General features: G+C 53.0%; 8 protein-coding genes across 8 annotated transcripts; 3 read left to right on the forward strand and 5 right to left on the reverse strand.

The window, feature by feature from the left end:
* Window positions 1–832: 832 nt before the first annotated feature.
* Window positions 833–1,777, reverse strand: PODANS_4_5290 (uncharacterized protein; the record flags this gene model as incomplete). The annotated part of the gene is made up of 2 exons (XM_001906292.1): window positions 833–1,359; window positions 1,417–1,777. The coding sequence occupies 2 exons, from the start codon at window positions 1,775–1,777 to the stop codon at window positions 833–835; spliced, it is 888 nt and encodes a 295-aa protein (XP_001906327.1).
* A 771-nt stretch (window positions 1,778–2,548) lies between these two features.
* PODANS_4_5280 (uncharacterized protein) lies at window positions 2,549–4,597 on the reverse strand (the record flags this gene model as incomplete). Its single annotated transcript, XM_001906293.1, has 3 exons — window positions 2,549–3,141; window positions 3,229–3,473; window positions 3,510–4,597. 3 exons carry the CDS (start codon window positions 4,595–4,597, stop codon window positions 2,549–2,551), a joined length of 1,926 nt encoding a protein of 641 aa, XP_001906328.1.
* Window positions 4,598–9,014: 4,417 nt separating this feature from the next.
* On the reverse strand, window positions 9,015–10,357 carry PODANS_4_5270 (uncharacterized protein; the record flags this gene model as incomplete). The annotated part of the gene is made up of 2 exons (XM_001906294.1): window positions 9,015–9,041; window positions 9,110–10,357. Coding segments are annotated over 2 exons (1,275 nt in total), but the record flags the coding sequence as incomplete, so codon positions are not given.
* A 1,778-nt stretch (window positions 10,358–12,135) lies between these two features.
* PODANS_4_5260 (uncharacterized protein) lies at window positions 12,136–14,727 on the forward strand (the record flags this gene model as incomplete). Its single annotated transcript, XM_001906295.1, has 1 exon — window positions 12,136–14,727. One exon carries the CDS (start codon window positions 12,136–12,138, stop codon window positions 14,725–14,727), a length of 2,592 nt encoding a protein of 863 aa, XP_001906330.1.
* A 332-nt stretch (window positions 14,728–15,059) lies between these two features.
* Window positions 15,060–15,621, reverse strand: PODANS_4_5250 (uncharacterized protein; the record flags this gene model as incomplete). Its single annotated transcript, XM_001906296.1, has 2 exons — window positions 15,060–15,484; window positions 15,564–15,621. 2 exons carry the CDS (start codon window positions 15,619–15,621, stop codon window positions 15,060–15,062), a joined length of 483 nt encoding a protein of 160 aa, XP_001906331.1.
* Window positions 15,622–18,115: 2,494 nt separating this feature from the next.
* Window positions 18,116–21,300, forward strand: PODANS_4_5240 (uncharacterized protein; the record flags this gene model as incomplete). Its single annotated transcript, XM_001906297.1, has 2 exons — window positions 18,116–18,451; window positions 18,511–21,300. 2 exons carry the CDS (start codon window positions 18,116–18,118, stop codon window positions 21,298–21,300), a joined length of 3,126 nt encoding a protein of 1,041 aa, XP_001906332.1.
* A 2,565-nt stretch (window positions 21,301–23,865) lies between these two features.
* On the forward strand, window positions 23,866–24,905 carry PODANS_4_5230 (uncharacterized protein; the record flags this gene model as incomplete). The annotated part of the gene is made up of 3 exons (XM_001906298.1): window positions 23,866–23,921; window positions 24,009–24,112; window positions 24,178–24,905. Coding segments are annotated over 3 exons (888 nt in total), but the record flags the coding sequence as incomplete, so codon positions are not given.
* Window positions 24,906–25,248: 343 nt separating this feature from the next.
* On the reverse strand, window positions 25,249–26,233 carry PODANS_4_5220 (uncharacterized protein; the record flags this gene model as incomplete). The annotated part of the gene is made up of 4 exons (XM_001906299.1): window positions 25,249–25,373; window positions 25,425–25,843; window positions 25,912–26,096; window positions 26,210–26,233. 4 exons carry the CDS (start codon window positions 26,231–26,233, stop codon window positions 25,249–25,251), a joined length of 753 nt encoding a protein of 250 aa, XP_001906334.1.
* Window positions 26,234–26,855: the final 622 nt, after the last annotated feature.

The raw sequence follows: 26,855 nt of genomic DNA on the forward strand, positions 1-26,855 counted from the left end.
CCCCGATATTTCTCTCTCCATCAAAATTGAACTTTTGTGTCGCCACATGAACCCCCGAGGTCCAGTCATGTCGCAGGTGCAGCATAAAGTTATTCAACAACGACGCCCCCTCTCCGCTCGCCGTCGGCTTGAGCAACTGGAAGCTCCATTCCCCCACTCTCTTTGACTTCGGCTTGATCAAACAGTCCGTGTTCTTCCTCGTCCAGGCAATGTCCTCCCCTTCGCCAAATGTCCACCGAGTGCCGCACTGGACAGTGGTGTTGTTGAACTCGACATCGGTGAAGCTGACATTGAAGAAGGAATAGATCGAGCTCCCTGGTCGACCTGAGGGAGCGAATGTCGACAGGCTGTCTATTACCAGAGGCTTGAGAGGAGGCTTCACCGGTCGATCCAGTTTCTGGGCCGAGGGAATGCCTGCAGCAACAGTGACAAGTGAGAGCAATACCTGGAATTTCATACTGCTGTTTGTCTCGGTAAGGGATTCAGTTTGGGCCTTTGGGGAACAAGATGCTAACAGCTTTGGTGCTGGATAGCCGATAGAATTTATATTCAGCCCACCGTCTCTGGAATGCATTGTCTCAATTCGATGCCACGCACCTATTCTATTTCTAGTTCTTCGTCTACCACCCACCTGACAGCGGTTAAACTTTCTAATGATTACTTTTCGCTTATTCCATCCTGTCCCAAGATTCCGTGCCGGAGACACCGAATCTGGAACTGCTGGAGCTCGACTTCATAATTTATGCATCTCGCATAGGTTGTGCCGACTGCATAGGTATACTTATGCAGTGAGCCCCTTATGTTTGTGCCACATCCAGCTACCACCTCCACCTCAATCAACATCCTCGTCCTCATCATGGAAGAACCTCAATATCGCCCCCGCTGCCACCTCTCCATCGTGCTCTAAATCCGCCGTATCCCCCGCCTGGTCCGCCGCCTCCTGATCATCAATACTTCCCGCCTCAACCCTCATCTCAATCTGCCTTTTGACCATCTCCTCATCAAACGCCAAGTGCGCCTGGGTAGTAAACATCTTTCCCTTGATGTACACCCCTTGTACCTCGGTATGGTCCGACTTGCCCCAGACATGCACCCTCGTCCCCTTAGGTAGCAGCCCCTGCGCGGACTCTACCGTGGGGGGAGCAACAACATGATCCTGATGCATCTGGTGCAAGTGCACATGGTCGTCATCCGTCCGGAAGAGCTTCTGGCCAATGGGCGTCAGCTCAATCTTGGAATGACCCAGCTCCCAGTCGCCTTTTGGCGAGGGCCGCACTTCGGCACCGAGAAGGCGGCAGAGGAGCTGATGACCAAAGCAGACGCCCGAGAAATGCATTTTGGGATGGCTTTGCCATAGCTCTGTTTTATATCATCAGCATCCATTCAATGGTTGGGGGACAACGCTTCAAGACCCACCTCTCAACAACTTCAACAGGTCCAGAATCCACGGATCATCACCATGCGCATCATACACGCTCCCCGTGATCAGCAGCGCGTCGCAACCCTCAAAATCCTCGTACTTGGGCATCGTTCCCCCCTTTTCCGGAATCACAAACCACCTGTCCGTCTCAATCCCCAACGGAGGGTCATGCGCCTTGCCGGCATTGGTGAAGTGGTTGTGCAGAATCTCGCCAAAGGTCGTCTTTCCAGGTATCTTTTTGGTCTCCTTATGGGGTTCGTCGGTCTCGAGGACCATCATCCTGACAATGGGGGCATCCTGACCCTTTGGGTGGGCCGTCACTTCGTCCCGGTGTTCTGGTTCGCTGTGGGGTGCCATGTTATGTTTTTGAATAATGGTGTGGTAAGATCGGTGATTTGGTGTCCCTTATGACAGGCTAAAACTGTTTTTTTAGTCAAGATTAATTCAGAATTGCTAAATGTCCAGGCTTCATCGTGGCTTTTTGACCCTCTTCCAAGAGCTGATGTGCCCTGTTTTGGAACAATGAACAAACATCTCCACAATGACGGCATTCACTTGGCGTACGGTTTTTGGACCCTTGACAGCGGCAAAATCTCCAAAAAAAAAAAAAAAGGAACTTGCTTCGGCTAACTATTCGATCCTAACCGTCGGAATGCAGATGACCCAATCGTAGGGAGCTAACGAGTCGAACTGCAATAGTGTGTGTGGAGGAAGGTGCGACCCCACCTGACTCAGCCTTCCGACCTCTGCCCTGGTGAGAGTGGGCAAGGACTTCGGCCTACGACCTCACCTTTGATACTACTTACGCGTGATGATGGCTTCAGTGGTGGGACTGAGTGCCTGAGAGCTCGGGACTCGGCCTTCGGCCTTGTTGTGGATATTCTGGTGCTCTTTGGATCTTGGGAGTATATATTGGTTTGATTTTCTACGCTCTTTTTCACTTGATATTTCCTTTGTCTGGTAGATGAATGTACTTCTTCACCTTGGCTCATTTCTGCCTGCACAGTGTGACATCAGCCAGCGCCGTGTTAACCGCGCCAAGAAGAGACTTCTCTACGGATTCCACACGGTCAGTCAAAGATGACTAAAACACCAAGAAAACACCAAGACTATCATCAACTCCAGATCTCAGGCCACACGTTTCCAAGCAAATGCGCTCTCATCCCCATCCTCATAAACCCCGTTCCGATCAAACACCCAAACAAATTCCTCAAACGGCCTGCCTGACCCTCTTCGGCCCCTAAACACCAGCTCGAAATCTCGAATATTCAACCTGTTGTTTCCGCCTACACCAAGAGGTACCAAGTCTCTCATCGGCATGGCAAACGTCATGGTCACCTCTGAAGAGACCGCGCAGCAATCATGTCTGGCTCTCAGTGGGTATTCAAACCCTTTTCCATACAGTTGAAATCTCAAAGACCCTCCAGCATGCCCCTGAATCTCAGCAAACACACCCGGGACCAATCGGAATCTCCCCACACAGCCCGCAAAGTCTTCCGCACATGCAAGTTGGGAATACTCCCGTTCAAGCCTTGTCTCGTAGAGAGCCAAATCCCGTATGTAACTGCCTTTAATGTGTCGGACCACAGTGTCAAGGTTTGCGCACAAGGTTTGAAGTGCGCGAGGCTCGGTCGCTTTCCGTGCCAAAGCATCAGCCAGAAACATGCAGGCGATGTTGGCTGCGTCAAGGTAAAAGCCACGGGTGTTGCAAAGAACCACGACTGCTTGTTTGAGCGATGGAACTGACGGCAAGGAGAGGTTAGAATTTCGAATTCACCCGAGTGAGGTGGACAAGTGCCAGCACATACTGAGAAAGCAGGACGAAGTGGCGCCCACCATATTCCCGCCGTGATAGAGCGCCAGCTTCTTGCCAACACCAACGCCTCCACCAATCGAAAGTTGTTGGAAAAAGTACCACAAGCGATTGGCTGTGAGAGCTCCATCACTGTGGCTGCTCCTAATGGCGCTCTGAAGACGACGCGCATTGTCGCCATCCGAGCCAGGCCAACGATGTTTCAAGTCGCAAGGGTTCCAAGATATGTTGGTGGTGTTCCTGTGTTCCAGTCAGAGCCTGATATCCAACATTTACTTGGAAAATATTGCCACTAACCAGCCGCCGGCATAGATGGAGTTTTCCGATTGCGTATGTGAAAGGATATGGCGCCACCAAGTGATCATGCCACGCTCGACCTCAGAGATCTTGTGGCCGAGGTCGTACCTTTGTCCCTGGAGGCTGCCGAAGACTTCAAGAAGATAGCCGAAAAACTTCAGCAAGTCCTTCGTTGAAGACATCATGCCGGCCGCCGCCCCCAGCGGAGATGGTTTAGAGCCGCGGTTGACACAGGAAACCTGGGAGGGTTCAATCAAAAGGGGTTCTGCCTTGGGACCTGTCATGCATTTCCTCTGCCAAAGTTGATGACCTCCCGCCATCAAACCATCTACTCTCACGCTGTGAGATGCAACATAGCTGTTCCTGTCCTGGAGATGGTCCTGCGGAACGTCGGTAAAGGTGCTGGTCAAATGCAATGGCTGCAGAATCCTCTCTGTGACAAACTCTCCCCACGGCATCCTCGCGGTCCTTTCTACAACCTCAGCAAGCAAGGCAAAGCATTCGTTGGAGTAGTTCCTAGAATTATCGAATGTCTTCTCTGTATACTGGCTGCTTCGGGGCATGTGACGGAGGAGCGACAGGACTGGATCAATGGTCGTCCATGGAATGTGGCCCTTGGGACTTTCCCAGAGGTTGGTGTACCTCAGGAACTCGGACCGGTGTGCCAAAAGATGGCCGATTGTCAGCTCAGGCTCCATCTGGTCCGACACCAGTGCGGTTCGTCCCTCAAGTTCTGGAAGGATATCCTTCACAGGTGTTTCAAAACAGATGCCATGTCTTCCGTCAGCGACAAGAATTGATATTGCAAGGCCCATAAAAGGCTTGGTCATGGATGATATGAGATATCTTGAATTCTTAGTAGGGGGCTGGTCGTCGTCAAGGGCACGGGTGCCAATATCATGGAAGGTGTAGTTCCCATCTTCCAAGAGGCCGATTGATGCACCGACGTTGCCGCTTTCCTGAAATATGGTTTCCAGAACCGTTGATGTAGATCGCAACAGGTACTCGGCTATGCTTCTCTTGCTGCATTCTTGTGAAGCTCGAGGAGCCACAGATGATTTGGGCATTCTTGATCACCTAGCTATATTGTCCTCCGATAACCGGTTAGCTGACGGTCAAGTTGGCAACCGAACGCGAATGGAAATGTGGCACTATCAAGCCACACACACTGTACCTCTTGACAGACTCTATAGGCGTAGCCGCGAGTGATCAAACGTTGGTCAAGTCCAGTTACTTGTTGATGCACAAGCGCCTAGAGAATGTAGTGGCAGATATAGGTCGCAATCTCACTGCTCAGGATTTATTAAGGTCCCATAGGAATGTGCTTGCTTCTCTGTATGGTTCCGTCTTTGCGACAAGATCGAACGTCGAACGTCCCGGGATCCATGGCCTGATATATGGAACGGAACCTGGAGGGCTCAACGCAATGGCCATCGGAACTTCCAGGGTACATAACCCATCAGTAGCCTAAGACTGAGCAAAGCGTAGGAGCCTTTCTTCCAGATGCAAAGCAGCGACCGCGGGCAGCCTGACCACTTCTGCGATGCAGTATCCTGAACAGGGAAGAAATCCTTCGGCTTTCCTCCTTGATACTCTTCAATCCGAAGCAGAGCAAGACGCCATTTTGGACCCGGTAGACTGGAAACTTATCAGAGCAGCAGCTCTCGTCCCCGGAACCCCCCTCGTATTTCTGGATGCCTGTCCGCCACACGCTTTAGCAGCAAGCTTGGAAAGCGACAGCATGAAGATTGAACCCGGCCGGATTGCCACTGTCGTTTAGCTGGCGGTAAAGAAAAAAAAAGAACGGAGATGTGATCCGGTGCAGCAGGCTGCCGGGATCGAATCCGTTACGTGAGTCCTCCCCCATCCCCCCTCAACCCCCCTCAAGCTTTGAGGAGCCCACAAGCTGCCCTGGCCATTTCGAAGCAATCAGAAGAATTAGCCCGCGAGCGGCGGGTTGAGACATTGCAGTAGAAGCTGAGGTCTGAAGATACGGATGTAGCTCGGTGTGGGTCTTCATCGGGCGACACCAACGTTGGCAGATTAGCATGGCCTCCCCTGCCACGTTGAGGAGAGGTTCCCATCTATGATCAAACTTCAGAAATCAGTTAGCCCCTTCTCAGCGTGCGTGTGGGTGTGTAGCAACCAGGACAACCAACGCCAAGCACCAATCCGGGACACTCTGACATTGGGCTCTCAGCTGCAGGTGGACGGACTATGAGCAGCAGGACGGACACTCGGGTTCGCGGGACGGGAGGCGGGTAGCAAGCCGCGGGGCTCCATCGACGGGAATGTTTGCTGCTGTCAGTGGGGGAGAGTGCTGTTGGCGATAGCTCCATATCAGCACTGAGGAAAATCGAAGATATGGGAGAGCCGCGGGATTCGATATTGAGGGGTTTTGGAAAATGGGAAAAGCACCTGAGCGGGAGGCTAACCCAAAGTATTTTGACTTCTAGTGAGAGAAGAGAGGAGGATTGAGCTGACACACACTCGGCTTTAGTTCCGCCGCAATCTGATTCGCTGAGAGCCCCATTTGAATAAGGCTCATGGCGATAGCTCTTTCCCAGCACTTGTACTTTCCAAACAAGCCCCCATAGAAGGTCGTGGGGTGATTCCAGCAGGATCGACAGTCTGCGTCATGGACTGGCCTAGCTTTCTGAGTGAGGTGCTGTTGTTGCAGTCTATACCTGCTGGGCTTGAGAAACCCAGACGCCTTCTTCTTCCCCCCTCCCATTCCCCGAGATTCACCCATCTCTCACCGCCCCTTGTTCCCGCCAAACAAACAGTGGGACACGATGAGATGGCCCTCGTCCCGTTATTCATAGGTACTGTTTTGTCCATTAATTAGAGGTCTATCGACCAATACCCAATCATCACGACATGTATCAGATGATGGCATTCCTTCCTGATCAACGGGCTGGGGGGATGAACCAGGGTCACCCACCTCGTGGGATTCCTCACAAATCATGTTGCTCATTGCAATAGATACCTCCTTCCCCCCCCCCCCCCCACCCCACCCCTTCAGACCTCCTGACGACACGCAAACAATGACTTGATCCCATGCATCTAGTCCGCATCCATATGTGATAGCCAGCATCGCGTGCAGACGGGACTTCCTTGGTCAGATAGGACTTCCTCGAGATTCACAGGGCTCGAGTGGCGCCAGGATTACCTGCCAAGTGCATCGAGACTGTCAGGCTCTTTTGTCCCCTTCCGATGAGGCCCGTCCATAACCATCACTTGCATTTGGTCCCGGTCTCGAGCGTCCAGGCCCCCCAGGGCTTCCCCCTGTCCGCCCTGTGCGTCAAGGGCTGCAACTAAGGCTCGAAAGGGTATCATTGTGATGCGGAGGACATCTTGGCCGGGAATCAGCTCAGCTTCTGGTGTCTTTCAGGCCAAGATGGCCTGCCCCTCCAAGAGGTGTGATCCCCAGTCCAAGACTCATTCCCTGCCACTAACCCGCCAACATGTTTTATGGCCCTTTTGGTATTTCAGAAGCACTCTTGTCCCGATTTCGCAGATGTAAAGCACGGCAGGAAGTGGTGAGTTGAGCAGGGCTTGGTGGCAAGGTCCAAATACGAACCTGTACAAGTTGAATCGTATCTGGCGAAGGCTCAGGGGCTAATCACGGTATTCACCTCACAAATCGGGTTGTCGAGCAACATGTCAGGCATAGGGCCGGGAGGGAGTGTGGATCAGGTTGAGGGAGCCAGGGCCGTCCCGAGGGCAGATCAACTTCAGCGCTACGTGTGCCGGAAAGCGGCTGCTCGGAAAGGCCCGAAACAAGATGGGATCCTTCCAGGCCGAGGAAGACATCCACAGGACAATACCATACTTCAAAGCAGAATCTGATTTATCAAAGATCTCAGCATCGGACTTTTGATGCCTAAACTGACAAGTTTTGGCAGATCCAGAGATGGAGTCAACACCAACAAGTCTTGGAAGTTCCCAGTGACGGACATTGATCATTCCGATTACTCAGTAAGCTCTGAGTGGACACTGAGTATCAGGTAGGTTTCACCTTTGGGCGGACACTGACGAGAAGGCTTGCGTTCCCTGTAGGCAGGTGTTGAATTCAGTGTCTGAGGAGGATCGAAAGATGGTTATCAGACATTGACAGCGACCTTCAAAGCAACTCAGTGATTCCAATTTGAACTCTAAGTATGGACAGAATGGTCGTGGTGTGATACCCGAGACAGGCAGGCCAGAGGTTGACCTCATGACACGGATGCCTCGCCGCTGCGCCGTGGCGCCTGCGGTGAATAATCCCATCACGGCAGAAGGATTCGCTGGACATAGGAGGCAGAGAACTGCAATGTCGATCATTTTGTATTTTTGCAGTGATTAAAGCATGTTTCCAGAGGACGTGTATAACCGCGATGCCAAATCGGTTGTAATCAGCATTTTGTTCCCTCTTTCTCGCCACAGCACTTGAGCTTCGGTTCTTCTAGAAGCAAAAAGAAGGAAATGGTAATTCACCATACACACACAACCCCTACGTTGATGACTGATCACAAAATAGAAGACTACAACACCCAAAAGGGACACTTGCGAGAATCCTCGAGGCTCCCCTGTTTAGAACGACACGTCATACTAGAAGAATATGCAAGACGCTTACTTTGCGTCATTTGAACAGATCATCTATACATCCAAGTACATAAGGTAACGATCTATCATCTATTTGCAGCGTAGGTTACCTACCTAGGTACTCATACCTTACCTGCTGTTATGGGCCAAGGGTCTGGGTAGCATGGAAGGTTAGGGCACGACGGAGTCTAACCGGTGGCTTTCCCGAAGGCCGGCCGGGTGTCCGGAAAGGTGCCATTTTCCACATGCATAAAAAAGAGTCCGGTCCCATTCAACGGGCCTGTTTTCTTTTCTTCTCCGTATCAGTTGATTCAACTATTTCTTACAGCTTGAATTTCCATCAATCGGACCAAACCCCGTATCACCTGCAGCAACTTAATATGACATATTAACACCTACCTACGTCAAGATGTTGTCTTTATTCAGGGGTTGTTCCTGATATTGTACTTCCCATGCACTCAAGCAGTAATACGAGCCTTTCAAGCCTTCCTGTTAGACATTTGAACGCTTCCAATATCAAGCCTATTACTGCAGATGTGAAAATCCAGAATGGGATCCTTTCCCTCTCGTCATATGATAGATGTTTCCCAAAATTCCCCTCCAATTCAACTTTCCCAAGAATCAAAACAAGACTTGAAAGATATCCATAATCAAAGGTGTCTGCGGACCTTCACCTAGATTCCACCTGTAGGCTTGTTACCGAGGTAGAAGCAGATTGCAAAACTTCAACGTCTATTATTACGATAAATCTTTTATGGCTCCTGACTCCGACTCTGCTTGCATCTATCTAAACATGCTAGAATGGTTTGATCAAATCCACTACCCAGTCCCATTCTCCATGACTGATCAACTTCAATTTTGGTATCTCATCTCTTCGTTTTGTCCTTCATCCCATCCTTACATAATGACCTCGTTGGAAACGTCCTAGAGTTACACAGGTTAGCTCAGTTCATGGAACCCACACATCACTACAACATCAAAAAGAATCTTACCCTCTTCAGATCCTTGAATGGCAGGCAGATGCAGTTCTGCACTCTGACCTCATCACCGACACCGCACTCCTTTCCAAGAATGGTGATAGCCTGAACCTTGACACCGTTCTTGATAATGCTCGTGTTGTGGCTTGTCACGGGGGTTGGTGTGCCCTCCACACGAGCCCAAGCACCGACGCGGCTGCCCCAACCAATAATTGAGTACAGAATGCACGCGTCGTGCTTGACCTCGGCGTCTTCCAACACGATAGACTCCTTGATGCGGACGCCAGGTCCAATCGTCACGCGAGGTCCAATAGAGACATTGGGGCCCAGAACAGCCGTGGGGTGTACGTTGGCCGTGGGGTGGATGAATACGGGGGCCTTGATGTTGGCTGAAGGAGCGGCAAGCTCGCTGGAGCCGCTTTGTTGGGCCTTCTGGAGGTACAGGGCGTTGGCTGGGATGGCAGAGCCGGCCGTCTTGATCTGCCTCCAGAAGTCTTTGGTCTCATAGACGAAGAAGAGGTTGGTATCAGCCATTTCACCGAGAATATCCTGCTCCAACCGAATGACTTCATTCTTCTGCGTGTCTTCCTCGTCAAACATGTACGAGCTGGCAAGATTCTCGGATGAACGGTACGAGCCCAGACGGGGTCTGTCGGCGCGGCGCTGGATGGCGGTGCGGATCGAAGGGAAGAGGACATCGGCGCGGAAGAGGTAGACTCCGCAGTTGATAAGATTGGAAATGTAACTTTCGGGCTTCTCGACGTAGTGCAGCACGCGGCGGGTGTGAGAATCGGAGACAATGCAACCAAAGTTCGAGGCGGCATCCTCGCTGACCCTGGTGCCCAGAATGACGGCCTCGGCGCGGCGCTCGTGTGTGAGCTGAAGCATCTCGTTTAGAGGGAAACTGCAACAGACGTCCGAGTTCAGAACAAAGATGTTCTCGGGGCGGCCCTTGAGGATGGCATCGCGGAAGTGGTACAAGCCGCCGGCGGTGCCCAGGGCTTGGTATTCGCGGAGGTACTTGATGGAGAGATCGGGGAACTCGGACGACGAATCCTTGATGAAGTCGCGGAAGACATGCTCCTCGTAGTAGCCGATCAGGTAGACTTCATGGATCGAAGGGACCTTGCTGATGGCGGTCAAGCAGTGCCAGATGATGGGGTGACCGGCAACATCGAAGAGAGGCTTGGGAACATCGAGAGAGAGCGGGCGGAAGCGAGTGCCACGAGAGGCACCACCAACCTTGAAAACAAGTAAGCAATCTGTCTAGTGTGTCCAGTGCCCCCCTACACTGGGCAACTCACGAGAATCACGGCTTTGGTGGCGCCAGTGTTGCCGTTGGCCTTTTGGTGGTGGGGGATTTGAAGCGACATCGCGTCTCTTGTTCAGAACACAAAGATCACCTCTGCAAAAAAACAAGGGGAAAAAGAAGCGATGAGGGCGTCTAGAAAGCTGTCAGGTCGTTGTCGTTGGACTGGAATGGTTGGGCTGAATGGCTTGGTGCTGCTTAATAGCGGGGTCAGAAGCTTGATGCAGCTCCAAATCCCCTGAATCCTGACTTCACTGCCAGGGGTCAGCTGGGCAGTCCTGGGAAATGTGGCATGTGCGCCAAGGGGCCTCTGGCAGTTGCAGGTGGAGCCACGTGACAGCCCGCCCTTCACCGTTTCTGAGCTTGGATTTGCGCTCTTCTCCAGTGTGACCTGGTCATACACGCATGCGGTAACAGAGTAGACTGACAAGAGCAGCAACAGTAGGTTTTAGAGAGCCATCATGAGCGACGTGGGTGTTGTTGGACGTTCATCGTCAAGCTCATTGAAGTCATTGAGAGAAGCATTGACCAGCTGTTGATGCTCTCCTCTCAAATGAGAGATGGAGAAGCTGTGAAAACTGACAAGGAGAACCATTCTACAAATAAATGAGATGCTTGCCACAATTTACCATCTAATTCATCACCAAAGTCAATTTCAGGCTTACGAGAGACGTCAGGGCTTGGTACCATAATAAACTATGCTAGTCCAGGTGATATAGATGGAGACGTCCCGAGGCAAAGCGGGATGGTCAGACTCCCCGTTCCTGCCAAGGCCCAATTAAGTTTCGCAGCAGAAACGCGTCCTTGCCCCTCGCGTCACGTCTTGTCGCGTCTCATCTCGCGTAAAGTGGCTAGATCCATTCTTTTTTCGCTCACATTTTCCAACCTGCAATTGCAGTGGTGTTGTGAAGTCGTTGTGTAGGCAACCACTAGCAAACACCCCTCCAACCCCACCTTTCGCAACTGCCCCTTTTACTGGCCAGGCCATCTCTCCAGCACCTCTCTTTCCTGCTAAGAAATATTAGCAACGTCGCGCATTGTTTGCCTGTTTCCTTAACGCGTGTCATCTTGGGTTGGAGCAAACCGCGAGATTCTCATTCCACCGCAAAAAAGCTGTACCCTCGAGCCCCCCTCGTGAAGTCGAAGTCGATCTTTCATCTCAACTGTTTCGACTATTCCGACTTTTCGGCTCTTCATTGGCAATCTCACGTCTTTTCGAAGGAGTTTTCTGTTTGGCACTGCTCTCTCTCGTCTCGTCTTCCACTTTCCTGAGCTCAGCCTTCCGTTTGGCCTCCTACTTCTACGACTTCTCCTCTCCACCTCCTCCAACAGCAGCCGCATGAGAAAAATACTGTCCTGTACATTTCAAGCAGCATTGGTAAGCTCGCCCATCATTTCGCCTCGTCCATGTGTGACTTGAGTCTGACAGCGACACAGTAGTGATGCCTCCCAGAGTGAAGCCCGAGCCCGGTGTGGCCGTGGCGAACACCACTGCCACTCGCAGTTTTGCTGCTACCAACTCGGCACAGTTTGGCTCACCTACGCGGCAAGCGCGGTCTACGGCTCGTAAGTTTTCCGCTCATTTTATGTTCCTCCGTACAGTGTGCTTACTCCTCCTGTAGCTAGTGTGACTGATACCCGTTTCATGGCGGAGGCGGAGGACCAGTACGAAGATGAGGATAACGAAATCATCTGGATGGAAACCCGTGCCAAGTCGATCACAAGCGCCGGCATGAAGCAAGAGCCTGGCCACGAGCCGATGGCCCTGATGTCTCTGGCATCTCAAAGCATGGGCGGGTCATTTGTCGGGATGGGGCCCAATCTTGCCCTCAAGGACTTCGGGCAAGGGTTCCTCAAGGACATCAACGATGCCCTGGGTGAGCTGCAGTCTCGTGGCATTCAGCACGTTGCCAGTCTGCCGGAGTTGGTGCTCGTCGGTGACCAGTCGTCGGGCAAATCGAGTTTGATGTCCGGCATCGCTGGGCTCAGTCTGCCTCGCAGCAGCGGCACCTGCACAAGGTGCCCGATCCATATCAGAATCTCGCGAGCTGATGAGTGGTCTTGTCGGGTTTTTCTGAACTTGGAGTATGGGTTCAAGCTGCCCGATCATGCCATTACTGAGCAGGATGTCACAGCAACAAACCCGTTCCCTCCCTGGGTCAAACTCGACCCCAGTCGCACACGACGCCACGAGTTCAAGACAGTCCGGGACAGATTTGACAGCGAAGAGATTGAAACCGTACTGCGCTGCGCCCAGGTCGCAATCTTGAACCCATCCACGCCCTACCAGGCCTTCATCCCCAAGCCTCGGGGTGGAGAAGGGCCTGACTCCCAACAGCTGACTCAGCACGAGCTGATTTCGCGCAAGGAGGAAGCCTCCGAGGCCCAGTTTTCGCCAAATACCGTCGCGCTCGAGATCAAAGGGCCTGATCTAGCCGACCTCAACTTCTATGATCTTCCGGGTGTGTTCAACACTGCTCGGCGGACCGAGGATGCTTACTTGGAGCGTGTCGTCCAGAATCTGACCAAGCTTTACATTAAGCGGGAGAAAGCCATCATTCTCTGGGCTGTGCCCATGAATCTTGACACGGAAAACTCGCTGGCGCTGCGCCTGATCCGGGAGAGTCGTGCTGAACACCGTTGCGTTGGGGTGATCACCAAGGCAGACCTGCTGCCGCGAGATGACCAAGCTACTGAGCGCTGGCTGGGAATTCTCAAGGGCCGTGGACATCGCATCGGCTTGGGTTATTTCATCACCTCTCGACAAGGTCAAGATTTGGAAGAACAGACGAAGCGGGAAGAGGCCTTCTTCAATCGAACAGCAGAAGGACACTGGCCCGATGTTTTTGATCGCTACCAGGAGAGGTGCGGTATAGAAAAGCTGAAGGCTTTCTTGTCTTTGAAGCTCGGCGAAGAGTTTTCCAAAGTTCTTCCAGAAGTGAAGCGCAAAGTTCTTGAGCGACTCAACTTCATCGCTGAGCAGCTCCAACTGTACCCGGGGCCACCAGCGAACCCGGATCTGGAAATTTACAAGGCACTGACCATGTTCAGCAGCCTGTTGAAGAAGCGAGTGATTGACCAGGAATTTATGAGCACCTGGGACACAGCCTGTTCCGCCCGGTTTACAAGAGCCATTCTTGAGCTGAAGCCCAAGTATAACGTACGGTTGTTCGCCAAGTCATCCGCCGCGAGTGCTCCGGTATTAATAGATCTCGACACGCCCACCAGGGAGGGCAGCCCCACGCCCACACCCAGTGGCAGAAAGCGTGCTGCCCCAGCCGAGACCCCCAGTCGCCGACAGCGCATCAAGGCTGAAGATGCCGAGGGACGGTCTTACCCCTCCACCCCTACGAACATGCGCACAACCATGACCCCGACCAAAGGCAGGCCGAGCAAGACACTCATGGAAATTCGGCGCATGATCCAGCGCAATGCCATACCCGGCCAGCCGGGCCTCGTTTCTTCCAATGTCTATGAACCGCTTTTTACAGAAGCGGCAAAGGCCTGGAAGGGTCCGCTCCAGACGTTCCTCAACCAGACCTTCAACTTCTTGAGCAAGGAAATCCAGGAGATCCTTGACTCGACTTTTGCGGCGTTGAAGAACCGGGCAATTTACAAGTTGTCGACCGAGCACATGCAGGCTTTTGTCGAGATGCACAAGAAGGAGTTGCAGGCCCAGCTCGCGCTGATTCACGAACTCGAGGGCACGCGTCTGTTCACCAGAAATGACGATGCCTTGCACCGGTACAAGGCTGAAGAGTTAAGGACCTTGACTAGGCACCGGAACCACTACCGCATTGCCGCGCACAAGGGTGATGAGCCAGCTAGCTCACTCCCTAAGATCGAGGAGCTCAGCGAGGAAGAACTCGCCCAGGAGACAGCCAAGATGGAGAAGGACCTCCGCCAGATGGGCCCCGAGCCCTTTCAGCAGGAGCTGGATGTGGCCGCCTACACCAGAGGCTATTACGTCCTTGCCGCTCATCGGTTCACAGACATTGTGTGCATGCATGCCATGTCTGGGCTGTTTCCCCGTGTGGCCTCGGTCATTGAGACATACCTTCAGGATAAGCTTGGCCTTACTGGCAACCGCACCACTCCTGAGATGCTGGATCAGCTCATGGAGGAAGAGGGTCGCATTGGCCAGATTCGCCGAGATCTCTGCGCGGAGAAGGAGACTCTCGACGGTGCCATGGCCATCATTGTCAACCTCGAGAACCGCGACAAGACTCCCTCGCAAGCCGAGAGCAACGTTACGATTCCCAATGACCTTACGTCTGGCCGGGCCGCGGGCTCGCCATCGGGGACAGTGTATGGAGATGCGTAAAGACACAATCACGTGGATTGAAGATCTGGATATATTTTATTGTCTGTGGGCGTTTTACCTATTTGTCTGTTCTGTTTTTTTCTTTCGGACCGAAGAATCACGATACCCATTTTAGTTAGAGTCATGTAGGGTCACGAATTGTCCAGAATACTGTCACGCACCTACTATACCTCTCCCCCTTCGCTCAATGTGTCTAACAACTATTTCACTCTTTGTATCGACTAATCAACAGAGACTACAAGGTACAACCAGGGCCTTGAAAGATGACGCACACACCTTCGACTACTAGCTTTGGGAGCGTAGGTATTGACTGTCCAGGAAAGCTCATCCTCTTAGAACCCCCAATAATCCTTCACCAAGAAGCCCGCATACCCGGCCAGGAATCCCATCACGCCCAGCGTTCCAAAGTAGCCCACCGGCCGACCAACACCCGTGCTCTCGGGTCTTCTCAAGCCCATCTCAACATGCAGCACCCGCGCGACAAACAGGGCCCCCAGAGCACTGGTCAGCACATTCTTCTTGGCGCCGTTGAGCTCGGCCACTCCGGCGAGCAGCAAGGCGAGGGGCACGTATTCAGCAAAGTTGCCCTGGGCGCGGGAGGCGACCTGGAGCTCGTGCTGCTTCGCGGCCGCGTTGGGCTCGGTCGAGGGGGGCGCGGAGCCGAGAAGGCAGTTGGAGGCGATGCGGGACATGGAGACGCGGGTGGAGAGGAGGGAGAAGTAGGCTGTGAAGGGGAGGAGGAAGGAGCCGGTTACCGCTGGAGGGAGGGGAATAACAGCAGGTTAGCCGTGGAACAAGAGGTGGTTTTCTTGGTGGAAGGGGGCAGAAGAGCTTACGCAAAAGGGGGCCGACAACATCGATGTGGTTTAGACCCACGCGGGAGGTGTAAGACATTATGACGATTTATTTCTCAAGAATAATTAGGGAAAAGGGGGTCTGGCTCTTTGCAAAGGGGGGAGTTTTGGTATCACGCAGCTTGTCCACAGCTGCTTCAAATTCTTTGGCTGGTCGAGATGGGGAAGAGAAGACAAGAAGAGTAAGAAAGGGGGGGGGTGAGGTGAGGTTAAAAGATGGGGGGAACGGTTTTGCCCCTTCCTCTTGCTGCACCGGACATGGCCCGGCAGATCACCATGACCAGAGGTTACATCATAGAGGACCCTAGTTTTGGTGTGCCCGGTAAGGTGCTTTGGTTTCGAAACGGTCAGGCTTTTGCGCTAGGTGATTATTTGGGGCAGAAGCACGGGAGGATGCTATGAGAGTTTAAAAGTTGCTGGGCCGATGGTATAATCCGAGTTGAATGTTTATCAACATCGCTTGGTTGTGCTAGAAGGCACCTCTAAATCTTACGTTGGCAAGAGGCAAAGAGGCAAAGATATCGTCCCCAAATAGGACTCCAAGAAACCCAATGAGGAGTATTCTTGTAAAACCTTCTGGACACTGTGCATACTTATGGGTAGTGCAGTGCACCTTTGTCAGTGTAATAAGGATTCGAATGATGAATGCAATAACAACAGGCATCATATGTTACCTATCCTTCGACTGAGATATAGATATATAAAAGGTACCATAAGGAATGCTAGTTTGAAGAGCTCAGAATATGATTACCTTACATAGACAGATACTACCTCCAGCAAGTATCAACAACCTTCGCACCTTTTACCATGGCGAGTGAGGTGAATGTAGAATTCTGAGAAACTGATTTGTTTGAAACTACCTATTATCTAATTATCCAAATATCCAACAGGCTTGGATATCTTGAAAATTTGGGACATCTGTGTTCATATTCACTCGATATCCCTTATTGATCTACCGGCCCGTAGTTGGCCGTAACCTGCAACTACTAACAACACCATGGGCTGCAGTAGGTGTTTTGTGGCTAGGAGATCGGGTCAACGTGCGGCGCTGTCGTGAACAAAGATCTGCACCTGCAAGGCGAGACCTCCAATCAAATATTAAAGTGCTTGCCTTCCAGCCTTCAGATGAGTTCAGGTGAGAAATCCCCAGTTTGTAGATGTGGTTTGACCTTGTTGCCCAGCATCAGTGTCGTCATCGTACCTACTGGATGGAGCTGCCTTGTGACGGCACCACAGGTTATGTATGTTCTGGAACTGTGGTGATCAAGCACTGGCAGAAGAGATGGTGATCGATGGCTAGGGAACAATGCGACAACTGGAGCTGGGGCTGCACTAGTAATTATATCTGATAAATATTTGCCCCTTTTTACAGATCGGTTGGGGTGGCTTTGAGTTTGAGGTGCTGGCACCTGAGGAGTGAGCTGAGTTGTCAAACGGCCTCCCAGAAAATTCGGAATTCCAAGACACCAAGAAAACCAAGGAACAAAAGTGAGACTGCGATTCTAGCCCGATCGGGTCTCCCGGCGTCCCCTTTGCCCCGCACGGCCGTGGCTGGATCTGAGTGCCCAAGCCACATCTCGAATTCTTCGCAGCGGCAGATACCACCAAAACAAGAGTAGAAACGAGAAGTTCCGGTTAGAATGAGTCTTTCATAATTGCCTAGTCGTTTGATTCGAGAAACCACGGTAGAAATAGACAGAAGTGCGGTGCCTCGGCCTTATGTTGGTCAGCAGTTTCCCTTGCCAAGATGTGGCTGGTGTCCCCCAAGGGGGTATCGCACTAGGCGGAACTGGGCGTGGAGAGACAAGACAGTGGCACAGGGACAGGCCACAGGCCACAGCACAGGCACGCACGCTGCCGCAAAGCGAATGGGATGGGTCTTGCCTCTCCGCTGACTCCCGTCCCTGATCACGACGACCACGACTTTGCCTCACTATTCCACCGAGCGAGGGCAAGAACAAACCCCGACCGATATACAGTCCCTCCCTTTTTTCCGCTCTGTGCAGCAGGACGCCCCCCCCCTTTGTTTGCGGGAGACAGAGAGCATCGACGCCGATTTTTGCCTCTTGCTTGGGATCACGCCTTTGAGCAGCACCCAGCAGCCTTGACCGCACCTCCATCCAATAGGTATAGCCCGCAGCGTCGCCGACCGCCATCCGATTTTCTCAATCTCCCGCCGACCGCCCCAACATCCCCGCCCCGCGACTCCAGCAAACAAACCTGGAACGGCAGCAACCCGAGTCTCGAGAGCCACATCATGATAGTCTACTTGTAGTGCTGTCACAAATTAGGTTTCTGGTGGGGTGGGACGCGTTGGAAACACCAACGGTCGTGGCTGGTACGCGTTGGAAACCGCCAGATTTCATCCCATTCACTCTCTCCAAATTTTCCTCTCACTTTACGAAGCCTGCCCCAAAGCTGCTCGGACTTGAAATACCCGCACGCTCTTCCTTGAGCATATTGCATATCGCATACCTTATCTTGTCTCTCCCTCTCCTTCCCATCGCCCACGCCGTCCCGCACACACAGCGACCATGAGCTCTCCAGCCGCCTCCAACGGCATGGATGTTCGACGACCTCGATCTAGCCATAAGGTGTCTATGACCTGGGAGGAGGATGAGGTCACTTCTCGCCGGAGGATGCAGTTTGCCGAGGAGTGCATCGAGACCAAGACTGTAACCACCACGACCACGACCAAGAGGTCCTATCCGTCCCTGTTTGTTCGTGAGCCACGGAGCTTGCAGTCGCTCGACTCAAAAGAATACCCCCTCGCCGCCAGACAAACCCCGCCTGAACTCCGAAAGTTGACGTTTGATGTTGACGACCACGATATCGAGGGCTGGGCTGAGGAGGACAGCATAAATACCCAGGTACGTGGTATTACCCCCTTGGCCACTCGGTTTCGCAATGCTAACAAGTTGGTGTGCAGGTGCGACGTTCACAAAGTATTGACTATGCCAACATCGTCAAATCTGAACCTGGCGTGGAGAGTCTCTTGGACATCTCCACTGTTCGCTCTCAGGATGTGACCGAGTCCAGCCCGCGCAGATCACGGAGATCGGCCGCCCACACAGCTTCACCCAGCAACACACCAGCCGCCGGAAGAAGCTCACAGAGGGCCCACAAGCACGCCGGCCTCCCTAACGCCGCATCAGATAAGCTTCGGCGCGCCGTAGCACATGGATCTCGTGCGAACAGGGGTCTTCGACACCCCTCCGCCTTTTTAGCCACCCCGGATACCAGCGAGCTTGCTGCCCTTGGCATGGACCGACCCTCGCGCCTGAGAGCCTTGAATACTGACAATATCGAGTCCAACACCAGCCAGTCAACTTCCATCTTCGATACCGGCAGTCCGGCTGGCAGTGAATCGCAAACCATTTTCAGCAATGTGGCCACCCCGCCCATCACCGATGCCGATCTCGAACCCTACGAGGATGCCATCAACCCCTTTCAGTCAAGAGGAAATATCAACAACGTTGCGGTCCAAGATGCCAGCCTCCCAAGTCCACGTCTGTCCCCCACGTTGGCCGCCGCCCAGCCTCAAACAGACGTTCCCGATGAAGACGCAGCCCCTGATGCCGATGCCTCCTTTTCTTCCGAGGTAACTCGCACTGATCGGAGACGGTGGATCGACGATACCCAGATCACGGAAGGTGACTCGATGACCATGTCACCCATGCAGTTCAGCTCTGGTGGACAATCACAGGTCATGGGCTCACAGGCTTCTCAGTTTGTCGACCCGCGCACCCTAATTGAAGGCTTCGAGGTGCTCCCCAACGAGTTCAAGACGTGGATTATGTATCAGTTTTTGCGAAGATGCAGCCGGAAGACGCTACGTGTGGTAGCTGATGTGGTGAACCCGGCCCTTAAGTGCGACTTTCTCCGACAACTACCCCTCGAGCTCAGCCTTCACATCCTCTCCTATCTCGATCACCGGGACCTTTGCCGTGTGGCCCAGGTATCCAAGCACTGGCGCCATATTGCCGACAGCAACGAGACAGGGTGGAAGGAGCTTTTTGACCATGATGGATTCACCCTATCACCAGGAGAGTTGGACCGCGCCATTAAGCAAGGCTGGGGTTGGCAGGATCCTGTCGGGTATGATGGTTGTGAGCTTGATTTGAGCCATCAAAACAGACTGACATTGAGTGAAAACGAACTCGTCCGGTCGGTGGTCAAAACAGAAAAGCAGGAGACGCCTGTTCAAAAGTCAACCAGGACGTCCAAGCGGAAGCGTGGGCTGAATCATATCGGCGCTGATAGAGCCAAGCGGCGTGCTGGGGCCCAAGAGTTTAGGGATGATAGGACTTCCCCGGTTCCCAAGACGCACAAATCCGAGGGGCCCATCTCAGCTGCCAACGCCGCCGCTATTGCCGTCCCGGATCCTCAGATCGGTCTTCCCAGCTTGCGGCACCTCCATTTGTTCAAGTCGCTTTACCGGAGGCACTACATGATCAAGAACAGCTGGATGAACGGCAAGGTCAGGCCCGAGCATGTCGCCTTTGCTGCCCACCCACGCCACGTCATCACTTGCCTCCAATTTGACGAAGACAAGATCATCACTGGGAGCGACGACACCTTGATTCACGTCTATGACACCAAGACGGGCGAGCTCCGCACCAAGCTCGAAGGTCACGAAGGTGGTGTCTGGGCGCTGCAGTACGAGGGCAACACACTGGTGTCGGGCAGCACGGACCGATCGGTTCGTGTTTGGGACATCAAGAAGGGCATCTGCACTCAGACCTTCTACGGCCACACCAGTACTGTGCGCTGTTTGCAAATTTTGATGCCTGCAGAGACGGGAGCGATGGAGAATGGAAAGCCGGTCATGATGCCCCAGAAGCCCTTGATAATCACAGGTTCCCGAGACAGCCAGCTGCGGATTTGGCGGTTGCCCGAGGCGGGCTCTCGACGATATATTCAGACGGGCCCTCCGGCTAGTGACGATCAGTGCCCGTATTTTATTCGTATCCTCGGCGGGCACACTCACTCGGTCCGCGCCATCTCAGCTCATGCTGACACCTTGGTCTCTGGGAGTTACGACAGCACTGTCAGGGTCTGGAAAATCAGCACGGGAGAGCAACTGCATGTCCTGCAGGGCCACAGTCAAAAAGTATACTCGGTAGTTCTCGATCACAAGCGCAACCGCTGCATTTCGGGCTCGATGGACTCCATGGTCAAGATCTGGGACCTTGCCACGGGGGCGTGCCTGCACACCTTGGAGGGCCACAGTTTGCTGGTGGGACTTCTCGACTTGCGGGACGACTGGTTGGTCTCGGCCGCAGCAGACAGCACTCTGAGAATCTGGGACCCCGAATCTGGCCGATGCAAGCGGACGCTCGTGGCACATACTGGAGCTATCACCTGCTTTCAACACGACGGCGCCAAGGTCATTTCAGGCAGTGAGAAGAACGTCAAGATGTGGTCTATTGATAATGGTGATTTGGTTCAAGATCTCTTGACAGATCTGAGCGGAGTGTGGCAGGTCAAGTTTGATGACCGGAGATGCGTGGCTGCCGTCCAGCGAGGAAATTTGACATATATCGAGGTGAGATTTCTCTTGTCCCCTGTCTATCATCGGTGCAAGACAGCTGCTAACCAGACACAGATTCTCGACTTTGGTGCAGTCCGCGATGGCAGGCCGCCAGAGGAGCTCGGCAGACGTAAGCTCCTGAACGAAGGAGAGGTTCAACGCCTGCTTGCCGAAGAAGCTGCGTAGGAGTCGCCATCATCGGAGGAAGCATAAAGAGACCGAAGGGCGGAGAAGGCATCATAAATCTTGGGACCCGCCAATGGGTCTATTAATGACACGACACGACAAATATTTGAGGGGCAAAAGTTTCGCAACGGGACAGCAAACAAAGCATTTTCTTCTTCATGATACCGCCATCCGCCAGCCAGCCTTTTTTTTTCTTTCCTATTTACAGCATCGTCAGCGTGGCAGCGGAAGCGGCAACAAACTGGGCAGGCAATATCAGAGTGTTTTTCTTCTTGTTCTCTTATCATCAGGGGTTAAAGTTGCTGTCTGGCTTTTTTCCCTTTTATCTGTCTCATTGGCGTTGTCTCTATCTTTTAAGTTTATTTGGGGAAGGAGGGAGCGATTTGGGAGTATTATAGTCTACCCCCTGATGGGATGGGCGTCATTGGTCTGCAGTGTGGGAACAAATAACAAGGGCATTGCTTTTTGAGTTTTTACAGTATCATTTTGCTTGTTGAAGGGGTGCGGGGGCTCTTAGCATCAGAACGGAAGGAAAGGGAGTGAGGAGGGGATGGGCCGGGGAACCAAAGGGGCAAAAAGAGGGAAGTCCCTGGTGGTGGGTGGTGAGAAGGTCATATTATTGCTGGGGCTGGTAAAGTAGTATAGCATGATTCCCTGTATCTACCGGTGGTTGTTTTTTGTGTTTTTGTGCGTCTCTTTGCAGAAATTTCCCGGCCTTGGAGGGCTGTGTTGGTAGTATTTTAATGATACCTCATGACCTGAACATTGGTTGGTTTGTGAAGTTGACGGTTTTCTGTGAGGAAATATCACTGATAGTGAGACAGTCGATAATGAATAGGTACACAGGAAGGTAAACAGTATTCAGGTAGTGATACTTTTGAATTTTATACATTACTTGTACATCATCCCCTAAACTCCGGAACCATTACATCAAGGAAAAACAACGACATGATAAAAATACATGATAACACCAACTAGGACGGCCGGCAGCCTATCCGTTGATACCCGTCACGGTGCTGCTGATGGTTTCAAGAGAGGAAAGAGGGTATACCGTCCTCGTGACGGTGTTGTAGACTGTCACTCTTGTGGTGGAGAGGATGGTGGATGTGCCGGTGGTGCAGCCTGCTGATTGGATGTCCTCCTCCTTCTCGTCCTCGCTGTCGCTGTCACTGTCACTGTCACTGTCGCTGTCACTGTCGCTGTCACTGTCGCTTTCATCTGACACTGGGAGTGTTGGCGGGGAAGATGGCAGGGTCGAGGTTGAGGTGTGGGTGCTGATGGAGGTCGAGGTTGATGGCTGGGGTGGGTTGTAGGGGGTGAAGATGAAGGTTTGGGGGATGCTGGTAGTTGAGGAGGAGGTGATTGGTTTAGAAGGATTGTAGGGAGTGAATGTGAAGGGGGGCAGGAGTTCCTCGGGTTCGGAAGTGGATGATGATGGTTGGGTGTTGGCGGTGATAGTTACAGTGACGTATTCCTGGGATGATGTTGACTCAATTGGGGGGGAAGATGTGGTTGTCGTCGGTTCAGGGGGGTATTGAGTCAGGGTGACTGTTGACGGGAGGCGGACCACAGGCGGGGGCGGGTTTGGTGATGAGAATGTCACGGTCTGGACAAGGGGAGGCACTGAATAGATTATGGGTGGTTCAGCGACCAAGCTTGGTCGTGGGATAACTGTAACTGTCTGGAGGATGGTTTCCTCGGTGGGTGGTGTTGAGAGAATGACAGTCACTGTTTGGGCTGGCGGAGGGGCCAGAGTGACGGTAATGGTCTCTCCTGGGATGGTAATAGTGATGGCTGATGTGGATGCTGGGCATGGGCAGCAAGCTTGGTCATGGTTTTGAAGATGAGGAATGGCTTGAACTGGGATTGCCAGCACAACCAAAGTTGTAAGTAGTAGTTTTGAAAAAGACATTGTGTGGTAGGCAGCTTGGTGAGAAGTGATTAGAAAACTGGAGAATTTTTCGATAGTTTGTCGAGAGACAGAAAACCTCATTTGAAGCCCATGGCCTCATCTTATATCTAGAGCCGACATCACCGTGACGAAGTCGAGGACTCGAGGGCATACAAGACCAAATTCGAAGGGATACAACATGTCGACGTATTGGCTATGTTCGCCCTCAGAGGGATTATTTGGAGTGTGGATTGAGACTCTGAAATTAGCAAAACTCGACTTTAAGCCCATGAAGACATAATAGCCCTTGCACTTGATCAAGAGAAAGGCATGAAGGGCAAGCCACAAGGGCGTTGAAGAGCAAGGAGAGTTGATAAGTTCAAGCAGGGATCCCCACATCCAACCGCCCCCTGCACACGCCAAGAACCGTCATCCCCAGACTCTAGCCCCCCTCCAAGCAAGGCCAAGTCGGCTTTTGGGCCTTTGCGACAGGGATATTGCAAGCTGACCTGGTCCTTGATCCTCCTCAACAGAAAGCTTACCTTGTCATCTTCTCTTTCCCTTTCCTGTCCTTTGCACCAGCTTCAATGCTCCGAAGCACCTTCAGATCCCTCCGACGGCGGTGACTTCTCGCCATGGCGCCCCCGAGGCCCAATTCGCCGGCAACCGGCAACGGTTTCCTGGCTTCCGTGATGCGATTCTGGAATGCAAGTCACTTACAGGTTGTAGTGTTTTGTTGGACTAGATGTTGATTGTGTTTCCGAATCTAGAGAACGTATGCCTCTGATTACATCGGCCTCGTCATTCTCCTCTCCAGCTACATCCTCATCCAATTCTTCGTCGAACCTTTCCACCGCATGTTCTCGCTCAACGACTTGCGCATCTCGTTCCCCTACGCCGAGGTCGAAAGAGTTCCCCTAAGTAAACCACCCCGTTCCCTTTTTGCGCCCCTCCACCTCATTACTGACCCTCGCGCCCTCCTCCAGCCCACGACTTCATATACGCCCTCTTCCTCCCCCTCATCCTCATCTGCCTCTCCAACCTCCTCTCCTCGGCCTCCTCCCACAAACACCACGTCACCCTCCTCGGCCTCGCCATCTCCCTCATCCTCACCTCCCTCCTAACCGACATCATCAAAAACGCCGTCGGCCGCCCCCGTCCCGACCTCCTCGCCCGATGCGCCCCCCTCCCCGACACCCCCCTCGACAAGCTGGTAGACATATCCGTCTGCACCGAAACAGGCCACCACAAGCTCCACGACGGCTGGCGGTCCTTCCCCTCGGGCCACTCTTCCTTCTCCTTCGCCGGGCTGGGCTACCTCTCCCTCTTTCTGGCCGGCCAAACCCGAATCTTTGCCCACGGTCCAGGGTCGATAGCAGAGCACACGGAAAAGGTGGTGAGGGGCGACCTCCTCAAGGCGCTGTTTTGTCTGGCGCCGCTGGTGGGCGCAACCATGATTGCTATCTCGAGGTGTCAGGACTACAGGCATGATGTCTATGATGTGACGATTGGCGGGTTGCTGGGCTGGACGGTGGCATACTGGAGTTACAGACGGTACTGGCCTAGGTTGAGCAGCGCCAAGTGCGATGAGCCCTATGCCGGCCCGCCGGGGGCGGCAGAGGATGGACCGGGGTATGGGAGGTTGAGAGATGAGGAGGAGGGTGCTGGTGGCAGGAATGTAGGCTACGAGTTGAGAGAGCTGAACAGCAGGTGAAGAGGAAAGCTGATTCGGGTGTATAGTGACCAACCACAACATTTGTCGACAATTGTCACACGGTATATAGTACCATTGGGTATCTATGTACTTGGCAACTTAAACATGGGGATCTGTAAATGATGTAATAAGAGACTGGGAACTTAACAGGTACATGCCTTCCCCTACAACCTGCATGAAGGACCCGGCAAACATTGGCTTCAGGAAAGATGGGATACACGGCGCAGAAGCAAGGAGTTCACGTCCAGTTCAGCATCTGGCACATCTTCTATTAGTACATGCGGCGCTGAAAAACCATTCCATATCGCGATTGTTCCCGTCCACCACCATGGACCCAGTCTATTTACTCCTCCTTGGTCTCGTCCTTGGCCAAGTCGTGCTTCTTGAGTAGCGCGTCGATCTCGTCGGCGCTCCATAATCTGTGGTAAATCTTGCCGTCCTTGGTCTGGCCAACCGTCGCAAATTCGACTGTCATTTGTTAGCCATGATCCCTCTTATAAATCCGCCTCCAAGACTCACTCTTCTCGCTGCCAAGCTTGGTGGAATCCATCGTCTTGCTCAGCACCTTGACGGCCATACCGCAGGCCTCTTCCAACGTGCAATCCTCCTTGTAATCTTGCTTCAAAAGACTCTGGGCGCTGGCGTGGTTGGCGCCCGAGCTTGTCGCCTTCCACCCGCCGTAGTTGCCTGACGGGTTGCTGAGGTAGAGCTGGAACTGGCGCTGGGGATCCCAACCGGCGTAGATGAAGGAAACGCCAAAGGGCCGGAGACCACCGTGTTGTGTATAACCTTGCTTGAGATCGCAGAGACGACGGACGAGCTGTTCGCAGGGAATGTCTTCGTTGTATGTAAGGAGATAGCGTTGGGCGGCTTGTCGGGCGTAGTTGATGAGGATGTTGGCGTCAGCGGTCATGCCGGCGACGGCGCAAATCATGTTGCTACAAACAAAAGCCAGGTTAGCACAACCATAGCCCATACTGAACGACCAGACATGACTGTATCGTACTCATTGAGAATGTAGAGCTTCTCAGCCGAAGTGTCCTGTTCGAGCAGCTTGGAGGTGACCTTGCGCTCAGCAGCGAGGACGATGCCATCCTTGGCCAGGATGCCAATGGCTGTGCCGGCGTGAGAAATAGCTTCGAGGGCATATTCGACCTGGTACAGGCGACCGTCGGGGGAGAAGATGGTTGTCTAGACATGGCAGTTAGCCTCGTGGTGTACCCTTGGCCGCGAAGGGAGCTCCCAGCGCAACACCATGCCCCCCCAATATCGGTGGAGCCAAAGACAGCGGGCAGCCAACATACTCGGGAATCGTATCTTCTGGACATGATGGCAGTTGTTTACTGTTGGAGTTGGAAGCGAGGAGGAGTGATGGCGGTGACGGCAACAATTGGCCTCTTTCAGGCGCTTGTCGGGAACAATCGTGTGGTTTGGGGTTTTATGGTAAGTCCAACGGTTGGAACTAAGGCTGATGGATGGATGGATGTTGCTGCACCTCGCCCTCACCTTCAGGTAGCCCCCCCAGCCTGGGAGCTCTAGGCAAGCGCCCTCACACGCGTAGCTCCTGTTGCTGCCTGACCTGCAAGGCACATGTCCCGCCATCGGGACTTGAACCTGCCAAGCTCCGACTCTCTGCCACTGCTACAAAACCCCACCTGCTGCTTGTCACGAAAAAAAGCGTTACATAACAAGCACAGGCCGATTTCCCGTCCTCCCCAAGCTTCCAAATCCAATCCCTCTCGGCTCTCCCGCTGGCCGTTCGCGCTTCTTCTTCGGCCATCTCTCCACCTTCGATCAATCTCCTCTTTCCAACCTCCGCAATTCGTCACCCAAAAATCGAGAAACGCGATTGAGTCAACAAAACGTGACAACGCCATTGTCGCATACTGACACCTTACAAAGAATTATCTTACTCCGTTACGCAGTACTTCCTTTTGCTGGAATCGACCC

Source organism: Podospora anserina, chromosome 4, assembly GCF_000226545.1.
Source record: "Podospora anserina S mat+ genomic DNA chromosome 4, supercontig 4".
Lineage (NCBI taxonomy): Eukaryota > Fungi > Ascomycota > Sordariomycetes > Sordariales > Podosporaceae > Podospora > Podospora anserina.